The following is an 18,962-nucleotide window of genomic DNA, read 5'->3' on the forward strand; positions in this document are numbered from 1 at the left end:
TATCACAACATATTTTTCAATAAATATTCGTTAATATTTGATAAAAGAAAGTGAACTGTGCTGCAGATATCCAGTTTCTTATATCGAGCTTGACATTTTTTTTCACAATAAAAGTATTTTAGGAATGTAAAATACAAAGAACATCATGAGGTCTTATAGGGTCTTTGAGTAGTTTGATGTAATTGTTTTTTTATTGGTGGGGGGCCGGGGGTGGGGGGATGAAGGGGAGGGGGAGACAAACTTAATGGCAGTTGGTTCCACCTACCATTGCTGCTCAATCCATTCCTGTCTAGAGATGTGGCAGAATCTCAGTGGGATCAGCAAGACTGCAGGAGAGAATGCGAACAATGCGTCGAGAACTATTCACTCCGTACCTGGAAATCTGGGAAAAAAAGAGATAAATACGACACAGCAAGTGAGGAAAATACAACAGATCACCTTACCCAGCAAAGCTGTATAAACAGTGAGATCAAACAACTGACAGAATCACTTACAGTGAAATCTTGATAAGTCAAACCTCAAGGGAACTGGTTCAAAATTTGACTAAGCAGAGTTCTGCAGGGTTGTATTACTGAAGGCAATGGATTCACTTAACAGTTTTGAGACATCAGAGTTTGACTTATTGAGATTTCACTGTATTCTGAGTGCCGAATAGGGGAACAATAGGAAAAAATAGAGCATAATTGGTGAAATGTAATTTTTGTTGTGTCTCCACTTTGAAAACGTCAATCCTAACCAGGTTCTCTAACCATCTACAGAGGATTATGAATTGTTTACCTTGAAGTACAGCTTGCATCTTTCCAGCAGGAACCTCCACTTAAGATCGGTCTTCTGTTGCTCTGTGTAGTGCAGAAATTCATCAGTCTGGAATGTCAGAAGAGTACAAGAATCATCACCGATGTAAATGGCAAATTCCTCAAGAGGGCCACAAAATGTTCTATTTCTAGCACGATATGAAATGAAGGGGTACCCCCCATCTCCCTATACCCTATACACACCCTAGACTATTGTTACCAGACTCATCCCCCTAGATATCTCAAAAGAATTCCTGAGTTTGGAAAACAATGACCAACACAAAGGAAGGGGGGGGGGTTCCCTCCGTCTCATATCGTGCTACATATAAAAATTTCCATTACAAACTGAGCCACCTTTCCACAAATGCTATTCAGTTTTTTGGGTGGTTTTAAAATACAAATATAACTAGTTTATGGAGGGGTGACTTTAACCTGGGTATCTGCTGTTTAAACCAAATATGTGAGAGATTTTGAAGGATTTCAACCATCCAACCCTATACAAACGTGTTTCCATAATTTCCATAGGTCCCAGTCCATCATACTTCTTGCAAACAAATTGTGTAAACTTCTTGGAGTGAAGAAGCCTTTCAATTTAACTCCTTAATCTTGATCGTTTTGTTTATGTTGTATTTATGTTGTATTGTTGTTTACCGTGCATTGCAACATTTCTTCAGCTTGGGTTCCACCCAGGTAGCATCCACTCAGTGTGCCTGTGGCATCTGAGAGGTCAGTCAAGATGTCAAAGGTCATGACCGTCTCTGTTTGACCTGAGACAGAGGACGGGCAGTTGGGGTTGGTGCACGTGAAGCTGGTGCTGTCGACACGGCGCTTGCAACTTGAACTGTAGATGAGGACAAATCAAAATATCATGGGTGATGCATGTAAGAAAGCCGGCTGATGTGGCTTTCAAATGCTGGAATTGAAGAATATCAAAAGAAACACAATGACAAAAACTGCACGGAAAAACCTACAAATAAGACACTAAGCCTCACCATCTCATAGAGACACAGTTCTTTGAACTGTTGTCAATGTCGAACGCTGCCAGGAAGACATAGGTGATGCCATAATCAACGCCACTTGAGCCGTCTGGTCTTTCTGCAGCCAGACATTTGATCTGATCCACTTTGTAGACCTCCTTGATGTTACTCACTGACAAGAAAGAAATCAGATTTTGTTTGTTTGTGTTTGCTTGTTCTTTTGATGAAGCTTTATCTGTCTATAAGCCCACATGTTTCTGCAAAAGGGCAAACTTTTAATCGCATCCACATCACTTCTTATCAATTTCATTTTGTAATTCTCAAGTTTGTTTAAGTGTTTCTTACGGTCTACAACTTTTGCAGCCAAAATATTTTTTTCACAACAATAATTGACGAGTTGCTTTACTTTTTGCAGTGGTGTAGCACTCTTAATCAATGACCCATTCTTTGTATATATCAAGGCCTTGCCCTTCTTTCTCCATTTGTAATACACTGTTGCTTATTTGATTAAAAAGTGAGTGTGCTTTCTTACAATCTCCACTCTTAATACCATGAATGGCAACCAACTTATATTTTCTCTGCTTACAATCAGTATCTGGTCTGCTTGAGTCCTCATCTAATTGGTCCTCATTTGGATCACGTGACTGGCCAAACTTGAACAGAGCATGTGCTTCACGTGTGTCTACCAAATGTAAAAGAATACATTAATTTGTTTGATAAATCATTTCTTTATGAACACTCTTTGCAAAATTACAGTAAAAGGGTATATGAGTTGGTTTTATTTCTTTTTTGTGTGCTTAAGTTCAGGTTCTTAGCTCTAGTCAAATTGAAAAGGATGTGTGCACGCCCCGACCCAAACTCAATTAATACCAAGATGGGGATTGTAGCTTGTTTTTATTCTTCCACATCACAATTAATATGAAACTTGACATCTGAGACAAAACTGCAGATCATGGTGGTTCCTTAATACCTGGGTTAGTGATGAAAATTGTCTTGGAATCAACCGTTCCCATCATGCATGACCGGAAGTTATCATACTTCACCATGATGTCAGTTGCAAACACAACTAAAGGAGGTAATCAAAGAGGAGAAATGAAAAAAATCAAGGCAAATACCACTTTTGTTGTTGTCATTTGTTGTGAACAAAATGTGAATAGCAAATCATAATCACCTGTCTCATTTGGAATCCAACGTTGGACAAGCTCTATGTTGTCTGTGTCCCATCTGAAAAATGATTTTGAAAATATCAAAATTAAAATTTAAGCCTGTAACAATTGTAAAATTGTCTAATTTTGAGATTTTTTGTATGAACAACTCAAAACCCATGTAAAGTGTCTCAATCAAAACATATTTAACTGACTTACAGAACAAGTGAAAAGGAGTGGCAGGTCTCATCATACATTTTGACTTCGCATCGTTGCATCTTTTTACCGGTCTTTGTAACAATGTCCTTTGGGATCCCATTCTGAAGAAAAAAAATGATACACAAAATCACATTTTTTTTAAATTCTTGCAAATCCAAGTAATTCAATTATAGGAGGTACCATTTCAAACAGTTATTTGTTGCCAATGATAAAAATGATAAAGATGGTTCATTGTAATGAAAACAATAATGACAATAATCAAAAGAGGACAGTAGTGGTGCTGACATTAATAGCAATGACGTGAATAAAAATGACAATTACAATGATACAGAGGATATTAACAAAGATGAAAACACTCACCTTTTTGAGAAGTACCATGACATTAATGTGTTCCCCATGTAAGCTTTGTCCATTTGCTATCACATCAGCCAACGTGTAGTAATTGTCACTCTCACGGATTGGGATATGCTGGAGAGGATTGTAAATCTCCACATTCCATCCTCCATACAGGCTCAGTGTGGAATACTTCTCACTTAGAGTTAGTTGGTATTGGCTGGGAATTGGAACACAAAAAATATGGACAGTTTTTTCTCACCATCAGAAATAAAGGTGTCAGTAGGAAAATTAAAGAAAAGAAGGAAAGGAATTTACTTGCAAAAATATTTTCAATCAAACAATGATGTCTTTTTATCAGAAATGTATGTCAATGGAAAAATAAAATAAACAGACATTTAGATTAAAAAACTAACAACACATGAAAAATTGCAATTAAATACCACAGTATCTTAATTTCTGCATTCAGATTGATGTCATCACATTTTTGAGAATGAAACTGTGCAAAGATCTTGCTTTAGTCACAATTCAGACTCTAGGTTCTTGTTGCTACTATAAAGTCAAATGGAGGATGACTTTACCTTGGAGTCCAGGGTCTGTAGCGCTCTTCTTGCTCTGTGTTCTGTTTGCTCTGGATCTGAGGATTTCGAATCTCAACTATACAAATTAATCAGATTGAGATATTGTATTTAATTCAGAAATACAACCCAGTCCAAACTGGCAAGAATAGGTAAATCAACTAAAACATTGAAAACAAAAACTAAGAATCATATGTCAGATAAAATAACATCATTACATATAAATTATGTTCTTTATCAGATGAACCTTTTTTTTTTTAAAGATTTTTTGTTTTTTCCCCCCAACTAAACACAGCAAATGCTGTTCGTTTGTTTTCTTCAAGATGAGTAGGCTACTCACCAATGTCCCCAATCTTGAATTTTGTGGCTAGGTCACGTATGTATAGCTCAGAACCCCAGCATGTGCCATTGATGAAATCCATGGGTGAATCTCTCAAAGTAAAGCTGAGCAAACCACGATCTGTTGATGGATCTTTGAAAGTAAAATATTATTCAAAATTATGTTTGACAGTGTCTGTGTGAATTAACAAGGTGTAAAGAATGCTTATTCTATGAAAATAAAACTTTATCTTTTTGCAGGTGTTCATTCATGATTCATCATGTGTAGGCCTACTTTGGTGAAAATACTAAACCTTTAACTTCTAATTTAAAGAAAATCCTGCCCAATCATGGACTTGTAATTTTGTATTTGTAATTTGTTGACCTAAAAAATGAGCATGACTTTAATTTTCACTTACCTGATTTGCTTGGTATTGACTTTGGCTGCTGTTTGGCGATCACAACTCCAATAATGAACTTAATGAAGAAGAAAAAGAAGAGGAATGCCTGAATTTGAATAAGGTCAACTGGCATGACTGGTTGACTCGTACTCCCTATTTTTGTATGATAATTGATATGCTTCCAGTTCCACGAGATAGGCTTGACATTGTCATTGACAGGCAACATGCTAAAAGTAAAATGTAGAACAAAAGTCTGAGGAACCACTTACAGTATTTGCAGCATGCGGTGAAATATCTTTCAACTGTATAACTCCATTATTCACATGACCGGCGCCAAGAGAATTGCTCTGGATTCGGGTTCCATCTGGCCACGTTTCCTGATTCCCAAAACCTCCCGACCAGGCCATTTCGTCAAGTTTCGGATTTTCTCCTTCTGTTCTTTGGCACAACTTACAACTTTACAAGTACTTCCGAGTGGTATTCTGCAATTACTCCCAGTATTCGAATGCTGATATTTTGTGATAAGCTCTAACACTATTTGAAGCGCGCGAAGGAACTAAATTCTAGCCGTTTTAAACACTAGCACTGTAAATAATGTGAGCACCACAATTTTTCCCTTTAAAAATGGCGCCTTGTTACTAAGTGCTAAGAATTCTGCTATCTGATTGGTCAAATGTTTAATGAAGTTATGACGTCAGAATTTGCAAAAACAAAATGTCAGCCGACACGGACGCCGCAAATGAAATTGAAAAGACATTGACAACCGATTTATCTGCCGATGACGCTCAGAATGTTCAATCTAGGCACTATTTTGCATTATACACCTACCACGCTAATAGGTAAGTCTTGTTAGAACTATTTTATTAGATGCGTTTTGTGAAAACAATGCGATATTCTGTTTTAGAAGCTGGCTCAGCCTGATGCTGTGTATGCTGTCCATGCTATGGGGCATGTATTTTCGACACACAGAAGCTCAAGTCACTCCACACATTTTAAAGTGGCGGTGAGTGTGCCAAGTCATCAAAATAAGTTTGCGGTACAGACTTTTAAAATTGGATTTGACCAAAATGTATTTTGGAAATGTGAATTTGAAGTGATGTGTGTTGGCTTTTTATTTTATCTTTTGTTTAATTTGAGCAAAACATCAAGCTAGTGAAACTAAGTAAAACGCAAACTTCAAAGTGTGTCATTGACATGGCGATCGTGTAGTGTAAGGACCCTGTTTTGTTTTGATCAAATTAGAATCAATATTGTTTTTATTACTAAAAAATGACACTGTCAACCTAAAGCAGACTTCTCTTAATGTAAATGTAATGACACCTTTTTGGTAATTTTTGAACAGTTTCTTGGGGTAGAAATTACGATTTTCCTACGTGATTTACGGGCCGGTTGGTGCAGCGCGACTTGCGTGCTCACGGTACATTGTGCGCTGATCGCTATCTTTATTTTCGTGTTGCGTTCTTTCATTGTCATCGTCATTTTCCCCCGAAATTTCCCTCAAAAATTCAAAACCCTGCCCTTTATCTATGACATACCTGTATGTGATTAATGTTGCCAACTAGTTTGGCAGGTCAAATAATTTAAAAGTGAATTTAGTTCCCTTATTTGACATTGTATTTGTGTTAATCCATTATTCAGGCCCAGTGTTCAAGACCTAGGACCAGATGTTGACAAAAATGATTCAACAGTTGCAAATTTTCTTCAGAGGGAAGCCACTTCCAACAGAGATTTTAGGTAATACTAGGCCTACAAGCATACCATGCATACAATGTTATTCCAGTCATGCCAGTTTTCCTTTTCTTGCAAAAACAGCAGTGGTTTCATGTGTTCAACTGCTCAGTATACTCAAACAAAAACACTATCATTGTGTATTGTCTACAGTTATTCACAAAGAATGAAATGTTCTCAACATCACAGGTGATTCCATCACTGCTGCAGTAGTATTCCATTTTACTAGGCCTACTGTTCTGTTGCAGTTTGTCCGTTATCGCCACTGACCTTGTTGCAGAGCAGGAAACTGAGCTAAGAGAGTTCATCTTCAAGAGGCTATCAAGAGGAACTGTGTATGGAGGCAGTGGTAATGTCAACACTGTAGATATCAGGTGATTCAGTGTTTCGTATTCTTCTATTTTTATGTCTGTTCACCCATGCGTACCTGGAAAACTTGAGATGTCTCCTAAAGCTGAAAAAAATGGTGTGGGCCAAATGGAAGTGACATCAAAGCTCGAGAAATCTACTTCATTAAGTATTTTAGTATTTATTTTTTTTTTTTTTTTACATTTATGCATTCAAATGAATGAATCTTACATGTATCTTAGTCAGCTTTGATAAAGTATATTGATATTAATATTTGGTTTTGACCTTCATCAAGGTAAGCGGTGACTCTACTACTAAAATTTACATATCCTTACACAAAATTCCACAAATTTTTTGTTGAGTATCTACTTCAGATTCATGACCAATAAATGAAAAATTTTTTGTCCCCTTCTGTTTGACAGCAATGATGTTTTGTCCTGTTACTACTACCTCCTGAGACAACAAACCATTCCTGAATCGGACTTGGACCCTGATGATCCACCCAGTACATTCTACACATCCATTGAATATGTCATCTGTTTCCTAATGGGAACAAGCGCTGCTCTGGAACTATATCCTTAACACTTTCTTATCTAATAAATCCTTTTTACGCAATCAAGATTGTTCACTGTTACGCTCTTGACACCACAGTATATCAAAGGTGTAATATTTTCTTGACTTACAACACATTCAGACCTGAGTTAGATGCCTATAGCGAAGGCCTTCTTGCTGTCTTGGATTCTGAGGTAGGTGTAAAACCAACAATGCAACTAGGAAAATAAATTCCGCAGTTTGCTACACCAAATGTCTTTATAATTTACTGTTGTTGGATTCATCTTAGTTCCGAAATAATTCCTTGGGATTTTCAAGCCAGTAATTGCGTATTTTTCGCTCTTACCCAAAGGCTAAGGAGTTGACAAAGATACAAAGCTACTTGGCGAGATGGTATCAACAAGCTGCAGAATATGTGTGCCGGTGTACAGACAGATTCCAAGAAGATCTCTCATTACTTATACACACGGTAAGATAACATCAGTTATCAGGGTTAGCCCCAGGGGTGGGTGGGGCTAGGTTGAGGGGAATCAGGGAGTACAATATCGCATCTCGCTCTCCTAAGAGCACCTTCAGTTTTTGGTTTGGAAGGTAGTCCTCAGTCAGGTGGCACCGCACTCTGCCAGATGTAGCATGCACTATCAATGCTGCATCGACCAATAGTGTTTACAGCTTGCCAAAATCCTTGTCCTATTATTTGCTTTGTGTTTCATCTCTTGTTCAGGCACTACTGGATGACAAGCTGAATTTCCTTGGAGGAGATGAAGAAGTGGTATCAGATGTTATGAAGTAAGTACATGAATACCGTAGTAACGTAGGCAGGCATTGTTAGGGGTGGGGGTGTTACTCTTTGGAAAAGTTCTAGGGGAGGCAGGACACCTAACGTTGAGAAACCTTAACATAAAACACCAAACATCATTAAATGGCATTAATTGTGTTAACTGCTGTTCTTGTGTAGATTTGTACAAGTGTGTAGCTTATCAGACCTTCTCCAACACATGAGCGACAGTGATTCCAATTCTCAAGGCACCACTTCATCAGAACCAACATTGATTGATCTGGATGCCAGTGCCAGTGTGTCACATCAGTCTGATGGAAAGACGGTTTCTAACTCACTACGTCTTGTCCAGCTAGTGTTTGATGGAGACACACAACAATTTCAAAATGCTGGTAAGAATTAATTTTGAGAACAGGAATGGTAGATTCATATAGCAACCCAAAGGAAATATTGCTTTTAATTATTTTCTCAATGATATTTTAGTGCATACAAAAGTTTATTCCAATGTCATGTCTGTTGCATTTCTCAACTATGACAGTCTTCAAAGTTGAATCGTACATCTTGACCTAGAATGTTAGCAGGATTGCCCACCCTCACTAGAGCTGTCTGTCAGGGGTGTGATTTTTCCGGATTTTTCCGCATTTCCGGATTTTTAATCTAACGCCTGCGGAATTTTTTTGCGGATTCCGGATTTTTAATGTTTTTCTGTTTCCGTAATAATATTGCCCAAAAACTTCTGGCGAAATATAGGCTCTAATTTACGATAATGGATGGACTGGTGACAAGTCTAATGCAGTGCGGTCAAAAACCTAGTAGACATTAATGCAGTATGCGCAGTGGAGTACTTGAGGACCAGACTAAAAATAATTTTCAATGGGTTTGCAGCACCCCGTGTTTGTATATCGCGTGTGGATATGTGTGTGTGTATTGTGCATGTACTGTGCAGTTACGATCGTGTGCTAGCAATTCGCAAACACATTGGTGTCAATATTGCCGCGATTTTGTCAAGGAATTCAAGAGTATGGCTGGAAGAACTGGTAATAAAGTGTCACTGTGGATGGAAATCAGTTTGGGCTGCAGTAGTGTTTTGAAAAATAGCCACCACCAACACCAAATTTCAAAAATGTTTTTGAAGCCTGGGACTGGAGTTTAAATTAAAGTAAGATTAAACTTTTTTCAGCACCGTTCATATTGTTTTGTGTGAATCGTTTCTCTCTGCAACATGCAAAAGTAATAACATCACAGTACACACAGAAAAAGCCTTTATGAATCAATCACATATGGATTATATTATTAAATGACCAGACGATTTTTTCTTAATTTTTCCCCCATTTGTTTTCTTTACTGAAGCGACAAAATTTGCTAACATTACAGAAATTACAGTACATAAAATGTACATGCCCTAGGGCCTATATATGGACATACGTGCATGCATATGTATACATGTACATCTATACAAGTACATGTACAATAATACATGTACATGTACATGTATATTACATGTACATGTATATTACATGTCAACCGAAGTTCGTGGATTGTTCATTTTTGTCCAATCACACCCCTGGTCTGTAATAATGATGTTGTTTTTTTCAGAGAGCAGTCCATTTTGTGAAGAGTGGACACGGCTATTGCTGACAAGCAACAGGGAGAACCCAGCCAATCTGAGGCAGATTATTGAAGACTGTAAGCTGCGCACGATTCAAGACTTGAATACCCTCAAACGTCTTGTCAGACAAGCAGAATCTGACCACTACGCCCTCTATAGGTGAGAAAGAGCTAATCTGTTGAGGGTCTTTTCCCACCTACTGTGATAGTTTGGCGTGAAACCTTCCAATGTCACATGTTTTGTACTTCAGTAACAGTGGGACATCTTGGCCTGCTTTCTTGTGAACTAAAGCTGCTTTGTACAGAAAAGAAAACCCACAGACAAAAGACAAAATGGACAAACAGACACCGCAACACTTGAAAATAAACGAGATTTCACCCCGATTTATTATTATTAATCAGTGCTCTCCTTTCTTACGTTTTTGTCCTTACACAGAGCCTTTGCCTTCCTACGGGATTGTGGGAATGGTGGTGTTCTCTTACGCCACATCTGGAAAGATGAGAACACAATCACATCTCAGGATACACAGAGTGTCCTGCATGTGTTAGAGGAATTCATCTCTAGTAATGGCACCCTTGCTAGGGCGTGAGTGGTACATCATGGCATGCTGGCCATTGCACAGCTCGACACTGAAGAGGTCTGCTAACCTTTCTTACTCTTTATGATCAACGAGGCTGCACCTTGCAGGCTTCACAGGGGAGGAAGCTTTGCTCCCTGTTGCCGGCTTCATGGGCGTGTTACCCACTTTATGGGCATGTCGCCCGCTTTGTGGGAGAGTCATGGAATGACATCATCAAGCACACACTAGTGGACAACTTAGTTCAGCATAGAACAAAATCTATTAGAAAATTTGCTTCTCTCTTACTTTTTTTGCACAATATTAGTCTAACAAGAGACATTCCAATGTAAATTCACGAATACAAGTTTTAATGAGTAAATCAGTCTAGCTGTGAAGTCATTTCAAATTGTCATTGTATTATTGGAAAGTTAAAAAGTGATGTATAAATATAATTTGCATAACAGACCATATATTTCTACCAATAGTAGTATTCATTGTTTTGCAGATCACATAGTTTTTTGTAGTAGTTGAAACCATTAGCAAATCAACAAGTTTTCCAAACAGCAATAAGCAAGCCTTTCTCAACTGAGCATGAAACACTATCAAATGTTTGACTACATGGTAAATAAAAAAGTGTTATATGAAAAATTGCAATGGTATGAAAATTTGCCATGACAGGACCAAAAAAAACATTTTTATTGTAACACTGTATCAGACAAAGGGCGTGTACATGTATATATGTATGTATAATTTATTTAGATTCCTAGTGAATATAATGCACATATATTATATTTGCCTTTCAAATTCTAGATCATAGGATCATTCATGATCTTATGAATGAGCAGCCTTGAAAAAAAATAGAACGAACTTGAATTTGAAATGCATGTGATGAAACATAGTGGGCTTAGAAATAATAAATGAGTTTCAACGCAGTTGGATAGGTTTTCCATGGAACTTAATTCAAATCATGCGAAAAGATAAGGTTTTGTTCAGTGACAAATGATTTCAAAACGAAATGGTTTGTTTGGGAATTTATAATAAACTACTACAATGACTTGTGACTAAGTTAAATTTAAATGTTGGTCTTAAGAATGCAGTGTTTACATTGGAATTGTGCAAAACCTATTCCAGTTAAAGGGGGTTCCGATGGTGAATGACCGTAATCATATTTTGTTCATCATGTGATTTGTTTTATCCAATTTTACAACAGCTAAACAAAGCCGAGTATTCATTGGATTACTGCTGCAATAAATTACTTATTGATGAAACATGGCAAAGTCCCGAATTTTGAATGCGATCATTCTGTTTTCATTCAATTAATTACCTTTATTGCATGCAGAAATTTGAAATGGGTAGATAGAACTTGTGACTACACTTTTTATGGATTGAGTATTATCATGAAGGAAGGAGTAGTCTTGAACCCTTGACCGTGTACCCTCACAGAGGCCGCTTTTGTTTAATATTCAATGATAAATTAAATTGCAGTATATGTGTCTGTTCATGTGTAATCTATAGAGCTATGGTAATATCGCAGGAACAAAGACATATGACGTCAGATGCATTAGAACGAGTCCTACGGTGCGTGACGTGTGTAATATAATTGATCCCAATATTTAGAGCAATTATCCACTAAGCCCGGCCCCGCCGCATGATGTTTTTGACCAATCACAGTACAGCCGTGATGGTCTGACATGCGTACATTCGTATAATGACCGGGTCAACGGCACGTTTTGTTACCCACGTGAGTGGGCGGGCCTAATGAATCCATACATGCAACAATGCACAAACGCATTGACCAATTAGAAATCATATCACTCTCAATTTGCGAAGTGTGGGTGACCCTGACATAATACACTGTGATAATATAATGATTCAATAGCATGCAGCCATCACGACAATTTTATGTCTTTACTCCAAAATCGATTGTACAAATTACACATTTACTCTTTGGGAAATCCTTCATCGTGAAGTTACTTGAAACTTACCGACGTCGCGTTTTTTTTGTATTTACATTTAATTTTAAATCACTATGGTAGCTTTACTAATATACCAGCGCTATTGCCAACAACTTTTCTTCGATTTCACATCTTGAAGTCGTTATGAAGCGCTGCGGTGACGGAACGGCCGGTGGAAAACGGTGCAGTGATTGGAGCAATTGCAGCTAGCATTTTCATTCTAATAATAGTACTTTATTCAAGCAAAAAAATACAAAGTATAATACCATCAGATAAAAATACTCAAAATAAAACAACTACAAAATACATATTACAAAACAGATAAAAGAACAACAACAAACAACAAGTAAACCACGAGGACAGGAAAAAGGATGACAGCTGCCTACTAGGAGGGGATAACATGTCATGTCACTCCCACCCTTCAGGGCATAGAACACAGGCTGAGATACGCAGGCATGCAGGCAAGGCAAACACATAAACATCTCACGTGTGAAATAGGTCAAGGGGAGGATAAGGGGATAAAAGTAGGGCGGGGTCATAAGGGGGAGGGACGAAACGGGGAGGGGGGGGGGAATTACGGACGGTGAGGAAAAAGAGGAAAAAGAGATTGTGCACTGCAAACAAAGCCGGAATTGAGCACTAAGTCAGTAAGTGGCTCACTACTTCAATTAAAGTACACGCATGGAGCTTTAAACCCACATGCATGATGTGATGGCCAGACCGGTTCAAAAATATTATTTCATAATTTTCATTTATCGATATATTGTTTCTTATTCCTCCATGATATAACAGAGCAATAAAACTGATGCCGAGGGTTGGCGAAATAATACTTTTAATAGGTTTTGTAATGCAGGGCCAGCTGGGGTGTTTTCTTTTCCCTTTTGTTTTATTGTCTATAACAGTTTGTGCCTCCTCACTTCACGTTTCCCTCAGAAACTTAACTTTTATTTAATGGAAATGTTACAAAAGAAAGGACGGAGGAAACAAAATGATAAGACTTTTAACTCGTGTCGCACATGTTCATCACATGAACTCGTATGCAGGGGCCGGGCGCGACATGTGTTCATCATGTGAATACATGTAGCACGCCCTCGTATTGACCACTGCACTCGATATTTTTGTTTACAAGGGGAAAAAAACAATTCGGAAGTATGGAACGCCATGAAGACATAATAATATTGTTTAAATAATAACTTTTGATTACTTGTACGGCTTTGTATTGCCTGTATTAGTTTTAACATGGAGCACAGTTAGAGTAAAAGTAAACCTTATGGGGGGATTAATTTAACTTAATTTCATTGAGATGTTATCTGAAATAAATCGACATGTAAATAATTTAGAGAGGAATTATTACGAGAGAGAAGGCTGTCCATCATCAGGCGATTGTTCGGTTCGCCGGCCGGCTTTATGTCATGTATGACGGCAACCGAAATCCACCAATAATTCTGATTTAGTTTGACCTGTAAACTCGGTAAACAACAAAGCATTGTTTATGGGTCTATGATTTAGTGTATTGTATATTTTTGGGCTTCATAATATGAAGCTATGGGACGTGGAAAGCATCATCACTAGACCACGGAACTGTCCGCCGCACATACAAACTTATCGCGAAAATTCACCTATGCAAATTGGGGTCAACACGCCCCTCATTATGACGTCAACGTTGAGTTCGTGCTTGCGCTCATGCCATCAATTTCAGCCCGACTCACTTCAGTTTTATGAATGAAATCATTATGCATCGGAGAGTGAACATGCCAGAAATTTACAGTAGAAAAGCTCATGATATCTGCTTTCTTTTGCCGAAGAAAGCGTCAAAATCGATGAAATATTGCCTGAGTTTTGACAGTTCAAACATTTTTTAGCGTGTTTTTTTTTAGGAACCAAAACTTCTTATTTTTCGACGGAGTCCATCTTTTTAATCCTAAATTTCTTTCTTCTCGAATTTGGTTGGGGAAAACCTGAATTAGTTCCATATAGAACAGGTTTTCAGCTTTTTAGTGGTGTGGCACATGTGGGTGGTCGGTCTGATACGGCGATGGTCGCGAGCAATATGCATAAAAATTGCTCGCTAGAACTGCCCAAAATTGCGAATGATAGTGAAGTAATCACGTGATATAAACACGTGCAACGTGCATGAGATATATATAGCTCAGTGGAAGACGGTTACGAAGATTAAAGGGATCCCGTTTGATTAAAGGGATCCCGTTTGATGAAATGTGTGTGTGTCTCTTTTTTTCTGTCCCTTTTCCCCTGTATCCCGATGCGACGGGGTTGGGCGGTGGGTTGGGGTGGGGATGGCCCGCGGGTGGGGCGGGGGAGGCCTGCAGGTGGGGTGGGGGAGGGGGAGGGGGAGGGGGAGGGGATGGGTGGGGGCGGGGGAACAAAGACACAGTGGGTGGAATATGCACATTCTTTGGGTGAAGGGCCATTGCATATATCCAAACACCTTGAGGGGTGGGGTGGGGTCCCCTGGGTGGGGGGAAAGGAACGGGAGGGGGGTACTGAGAACCAGGATAATGGAATATTTCCTGTCTTTCATTTCTAACACCTGCACCATATCAGGACTCCATGGAAGGGGAGTGCACATAAGGGGTTGCCGGTGGAGGGGGGGGGGGCGTGGGGGAGGATGCCTCGTGAGTGTAGAGGGGGGTCGGGGGTAGAGTACTCAAAACCAGGAAGCTTAAAATCCGGGGGGGGGGGCTCAAAAGGAGGAGGGTGGAATTTCACATTTCCTTTTCTTTTTTTCGGTCCTTGCAACATATCCCGACCCTAGTGGCCGGTGGGTGGTGGGGGCCCCCACCAACACAGAAATCTTGATATGCAAATTAGGTAAACAGCGCCGCTCATTATAGCATCATCATGAAATTCTTGCTGACGCGCATGCCATCTACTTCGGCCAATTTTCGGCCAGACTCCTTCAGTTTTATGAATAATATCACTGTAGGCCTACATCGGAGGATGCACCTGCCAGAAATTTACATGCTGAAAGCAACAGAATGATGTCCGCTTCCTTTTGCCGAAGACAGCGTCAAAATGAAAGGGTGAGTTTTGACGATTAAAATATTGTTTTCGCGTTTTCCTTTTTGGAACTCAAACTTCGTATTGTCCAAGGGAGTCCATCTTTTCAATCCTGTTTTTCTTCCTTCCAACATTTTGTTTGAAATCAAATGAATTAATTCCGAGTAGTTGAGTTTTTTAGCTGGTGAATGGTGTGGCCTAAGTGGGTGGTCGGTTTAATAGTGCGATGGTCGCGAGCAAAATGCATGGAAGTTTATCACTGGAACTGCCAAAAATTGCGAATGATTGTCAATTATTGATCACGCCGGCTATATCCGGCCCGCCGGCACCGCGCGCGTTCTAATAAAAACCCAAGATTAATAAAATGATCGGTTACACCTCTATGTTCCGACACCCCTATGTTCCGACTGCACATATTCCTATTCCTAACCCTAACCCTAACCGGGAGTAACACAATCTAGGTTGTCGGAACATAGGGGTGTCGGAACATAGAGCAGTCACCAAATAATCAAGATGTTTTGTTTTCTGATAAATGATGTGACTTTATTATTGGGAATACCACTTTCTTTTTTTCCTTTCCCCTGCCCTGGATACCATATTCCGACCCTGGGGATGGGGCGGTGGGGGGGGGGGCGGAGCGTGGTGTTCAAACCACGCCAAGAGGGCTGAAATTGTTTTTTCCAACAAGTGAAGTTTGTCTTTTAATTTGGTGCAATGACGTTCCCGACCAGACTTTCTTTTACTGCGATATCATGGACCGGGCCGGGGTTGAGGCGGGACCGTATCATAAGTCCGACGCCTCATAGGTCCGACGCCTCATAAGTCCGAAATTTCGGACTTATGAGGCGTCGGACTTTATTTATTCCGCCTCATAGATCCGACGCCTCATAAGTCCAACGCCTCAAAAGTCCGACAACGGAAAAACGAGTGTCGGACTTACGAGGCGTCGGAGCTATGAGGCGTCGACCTATGAGGCGTCGGATTTATTAGGCGTCGGACCTATGAGGCGTCGGACTTATGGGCCTTTATTTGGTTAGGGGCTGTGATTTTGTCGGACTTATGAGGCGTCGGACTTATGAGCGGACCCCGTTGAGGCCGGGTAGGGGTTGTGGGGGGGATTTCCCAAAACAAAGAGGGTGGAATGTCCTTTATGTTCTTTTAGTTATTAATCTTAAGACGTGCTGCTCTTGGGGGAGAGAGGTGGTGGGGCCACATGAGTCGGGGGGGGGGGGGGGTTAAGGTACTCCAAACCAGGAGGGTTGAATATCCCGGGGAGCATCAGAAGGGGAGGGCCTGGAATTTCCCAATCTTCTTTTGTTTTCATCATCATCATCATCATCATCATCATCATCATCATCAGACGTGGTAGGCTACTGCCCGTTGACGCAACAACCGTCCACTTCTTCTGGGTTGTGTGACTGGTGAAGGGGTGATTTCCTTCGCTGAAGGGTCGCCGCAGTTAGTTTATCCACGCTGAGACCGCTCCATCTGGTGAGGCCGTCGATCCAGCGGAGTTTGGTCATTGCATTATATCCCGACCCTTGGAGACAGAGGGTGGGGGCCCCGACAAACTATTCACAGAAACCTTCGTATGCAACTAGGCGAACAGCTCCGCTCATGATGACGTCATTGTCAAGTTCTTGCTTCATTACGCGCATGACATCGTCTTCGGCCAATCTCACTGGGAGTCCATCTCTTCAATCCTATTTTTCTTCTTTCCAACATTTGGTTCGAATTCAAATGAATTTATTCCAAATAGTTGAGGTTTTCAGCTGTCGAATGGTGTGCCACATGTGGGTGGTCGGTTTGATAGTGCGATGGTCGCGAGCAATATGCATTGGCATTTTTCGATGGAACAGCCAAAAATTGCAAATGATTTTCAATAATTGATCACGCCATCACCGCTTGCGTTCTAATAAAAAAAACAACATTATTGGGAGTAGGCCTACCCCTTTCATTTCATTTCCCCTGTCCTGGATATCATATTCAGACCCCCGGGGTGTGGCGGGGGCGGGGTGTGCGGTTCAAGCCATGCCAAGAAAGCTGAAATTATTTTCTTTTCCAACAGTGATTTTTGTCTTTTTACGGTGGTGGTGCAATTACGTTCCCGACCAGACTTTCTTTTTTACTGCGAGAAGGGACTGGGTTGGGGTGGGGGGGGGGGGGGGTTGAGGCCGGGTAGGGGTTGTTGGGGGTCGGGGGATTTTCTTCCAGTGATTCTAAGTTCCAAATCTGCATGCCCAGTGGGTGGGTGTGGGAGTGGGCAGGGCTGGTGGATTTACCAAACAAAGGATTGCATATTCTTCAAGTGATTTTATTCAGACTTGCTTGCCCGTGGGTGGAGGGGGGGGGGGGGGGACGGGTTGGATTTCCCAAAACAAAGAGGATGGAATATCATTCCTGGGAGAGAGAGGGGGAGAGAGAGGGGGAGAGAGAGGTGGAGGGGTTATAGTACTCCGAACCAGGAGGGTTGAATATCCCCGGAGAGCCGCAGATTGGGAGGGCCTGGAATTTCTCAATCTTCTTTTGATTTGGTCCTTGCATTATAATCCCGATCCTTGGGGCAGAGGGTGGGGGCCACGACAAACTATTCACAGAAACCTTCGTATGCAAATTAGGTGAACAGCGCCGAATTTTATGACGCAATCGTCAAATTCTTGCTTTAAAATACGCGCATGACATCGTCGTCGATCAATTTCGGCCACTCTCGCTAGGAGTAGGAGTCCATCTCTTCAATCCCGTTTGTCTTCTTTCCAGTATTTGGTTCAAATTCAAATGAATTTATTTCGAATAGTTGAGGATTTTAGCTGTCGAATGGTGTGCCACATGTGGGTGGTCGGTTTGATTGTGCGATGGTCGCAAGCAATATGCATGGACATTTTTCGAAGGAAATGCCAAAAATTGCGAATGATCAGTTAGTCTGTATACAGTATACACGTACGTACGTGCAGCAGAGCAGGGGATCTACCCGATGTTCCCCAATACCGATGTTCCCCCAAATCCATAGGATTAGGGTTAGGGTTAGGGTTAGGGTTATATTGGTAAGGATTTCGAGGAACATCGGTATTAGGGAACATCGGAATTGGGGAACATAGACATGCACCCGTGCAGGAGCTATGGAAGAAGCGTTACAAAGCAAGGATTCCGTTTGTTGATGGCCTTTTTTTTCGTCCCTTACTATCCCAAAGCGACGGGACGGGGTTGAGTGGGTGGGGTGAGGGAGGCCCGCGGGTTGGAGTGCAGGTTGGAAGGGTGGGGAGATAAGGGGCGGTGCACCGGGAACACTCCATGCACATTTTTTATTGACCCTTTTGGCCTTGCCAATTATCCCGACCCCTTGGGGCGGGGCGGGGATAAAATTTCCTTTGTTCCTAATTTTTCCTTTTTTCCGTGCACCATTATCCAGACCCCGGGGAAGGGGGCGTTAGGGACGGGGGGAGGGGCGAATGGGGGATGGGGGCAAATGGGGGATGGGGCCGCGTCCCCACTTCTACGCCTGTGCAATTAAGCGTGGGTGTGCGTGTGTGTGTGTGTGTGGGGGGGGGGGGGGGGGGGTTTAGAGTACTCCGAATCAGGAGGTTGGAATATCATGGTTTTTTTTATTCACCCTTTGCGCTGTCCCCTGGCGCGGAATGGAAATATGGGGTGAA

At 40.8% G+C, this 18,962-nt stretch overlaps 2 protein-coding genes across 4 annotated transcripts; one reads left to right on the top strand and one right to left on the bottom strand.

The window, feature by feature from the left end:
• Positions 1 to 208: 208 nt before the first annotated feature.
• On the bottom strand, positions 209 to 5,413 carry LOC119722647 (meiosis-specific with OB domain-containing protein-like). Of its 2 annotated transcripts, XM_038192872.1 has the most exons (13): positions 5,035 to 5,412; positions 4,784 to 4,841; positions 4,387 to 4,518; positions 4,050 to 4,125; positions 3,496 to 3,688; positions 3,136 to 3,236; positions 2,943 to 2,995; positions 2,742 to 2,837; positions 2,358 to 2,453; positions 1,787 to 1,943; positions 1,446 to 1,635; positions 778 to 864; positions 209 to 382 (listed from the first exon to the last, which is right to left on the bottom strand). In XM_038192872.1, exons 1-13 carry the CDS (start codon positions 5,170 to 5,172, stop codon positions 290 to 292), a joined length of 1,470 nt encoding a protein of 489 aa, XP_038048800.1. In that variant the 5' UTR covers positions 5,173 to 5,412; the 3' UTR covers positions 209 to 289. The 2 variants fall into 2 exon arrangements, with proteins under 2 accessions (XP_038048800.1, XP_038048810.1); XM_038192882.1 differs by lacking the exon at positions 4,387 to 4,518 and having other exon boundaries at positions 5,035 to 5,413.
• Positions 5,414 to 5,469: 56 nt separating this feature from the next.
• LOC119722657 (protein Njmu-R1-like) lies at positions 5,470 to 11,624 on the top strand. 2 transcript variants are annotated; one of them, XM_038192894.1, is made up of 10 exons: positions 5,470 to 5,604; positions 6,404 to 6,499; positions 6,742 to 6,867; positions 7,264 to 7,413; positions 7,530 to 7,587; positions 7,746 to 7,862; positions 8,118 to 8,182; positions 8,352 to 8,563; positions 9,768 to 9,939; positions 10,216 to 11,624. In XM_038192894.1, the coding sequence occupies exons 1-10, from the start codon at positions 5,480 to 5,482 to the stop codon at positions 10,367 to 10,369; spliced, it is 1,275 nt and encodes a 424-aa protein (XP_038048822.1). In that variant the 5' UTR covers positions 5,470 to 5,479; the 3' UTR covers positions 10,370 to 11,624. The 2 variants fall into 2 exon arrangements, with proteins under 2 accessions (XP_038048822.1, XP_038048832.1); XM_038192904.1 differs by lacking the exon at positions 5,470 to 5,604 and adding an exon at positions 5,632 to 5,768.
• The last annotated feature ends 7,338 nt before the right edge of the window (positions 11,625 to 18,962 follow it).

Source organism: Patiria miniata, unplaced genomic scaffold, assembly GCF_015706575.1.
Source record: "Patiria miniata isolate m_02_andy unplaced genomic scaffold, ASM1570657v1 HiC_scaffold_1, whole genome shotgun sequence".
NCBI classification, from domain to species: domain Eukaryota; kingdom Metazoa; phylum Echinodermata; class Asteroidea; order Valvatida; family Asterinidae; genus Patiria; species Patiria miniata.

Excerpts from the sequence above, each read along its gene's own strand:
- LOC119722647 (XM_038192872.1), bottom strand. The coding sequence starts at position 5,172 with ATGGCCTGGTCGGGAGGTTTTGGGAATCAGGAAACGTGGCCAGATGGA. Across the intron at positions 2,838-2,942 it reads TTGGATTCCAAATGAGACAG|TTGTGTTTGCAACTGACATC; the intron begins GTGATTATGATT and ends TACCTCCTTTAG. Across the intron at positions 1,944-2,357 it reads AAGCAGACCAGATACTGATT|TGAGTAACATCAAGGAGGTC; the intron begins GTAAGCAGAGAA and ends CTTTCTTGTCAG.
- LOC119722657 (XM_038192894.1), top strand. The coding sequence starts at position 5,480 with ATGTCAGCCGACACGGACGCCGCAAATGAAATTGAAAAGACATTGACA. Across the intron at positions 5,605-6,403 it reads TACACCTACCACGCTAATAG|GCCCAGTGTTCAAGACCTAG; the intron begins GTAAGTCTTGTT and ends TCCATTATTCAG. Across the intron at positions 8,564-9,767 it reads ACAACAATTTCAAAATGCTG|AGAGCAGTCCATTTTGTGAA; the intron begins GTAAGAATTAAT and ends TGTTTTTTTCAG.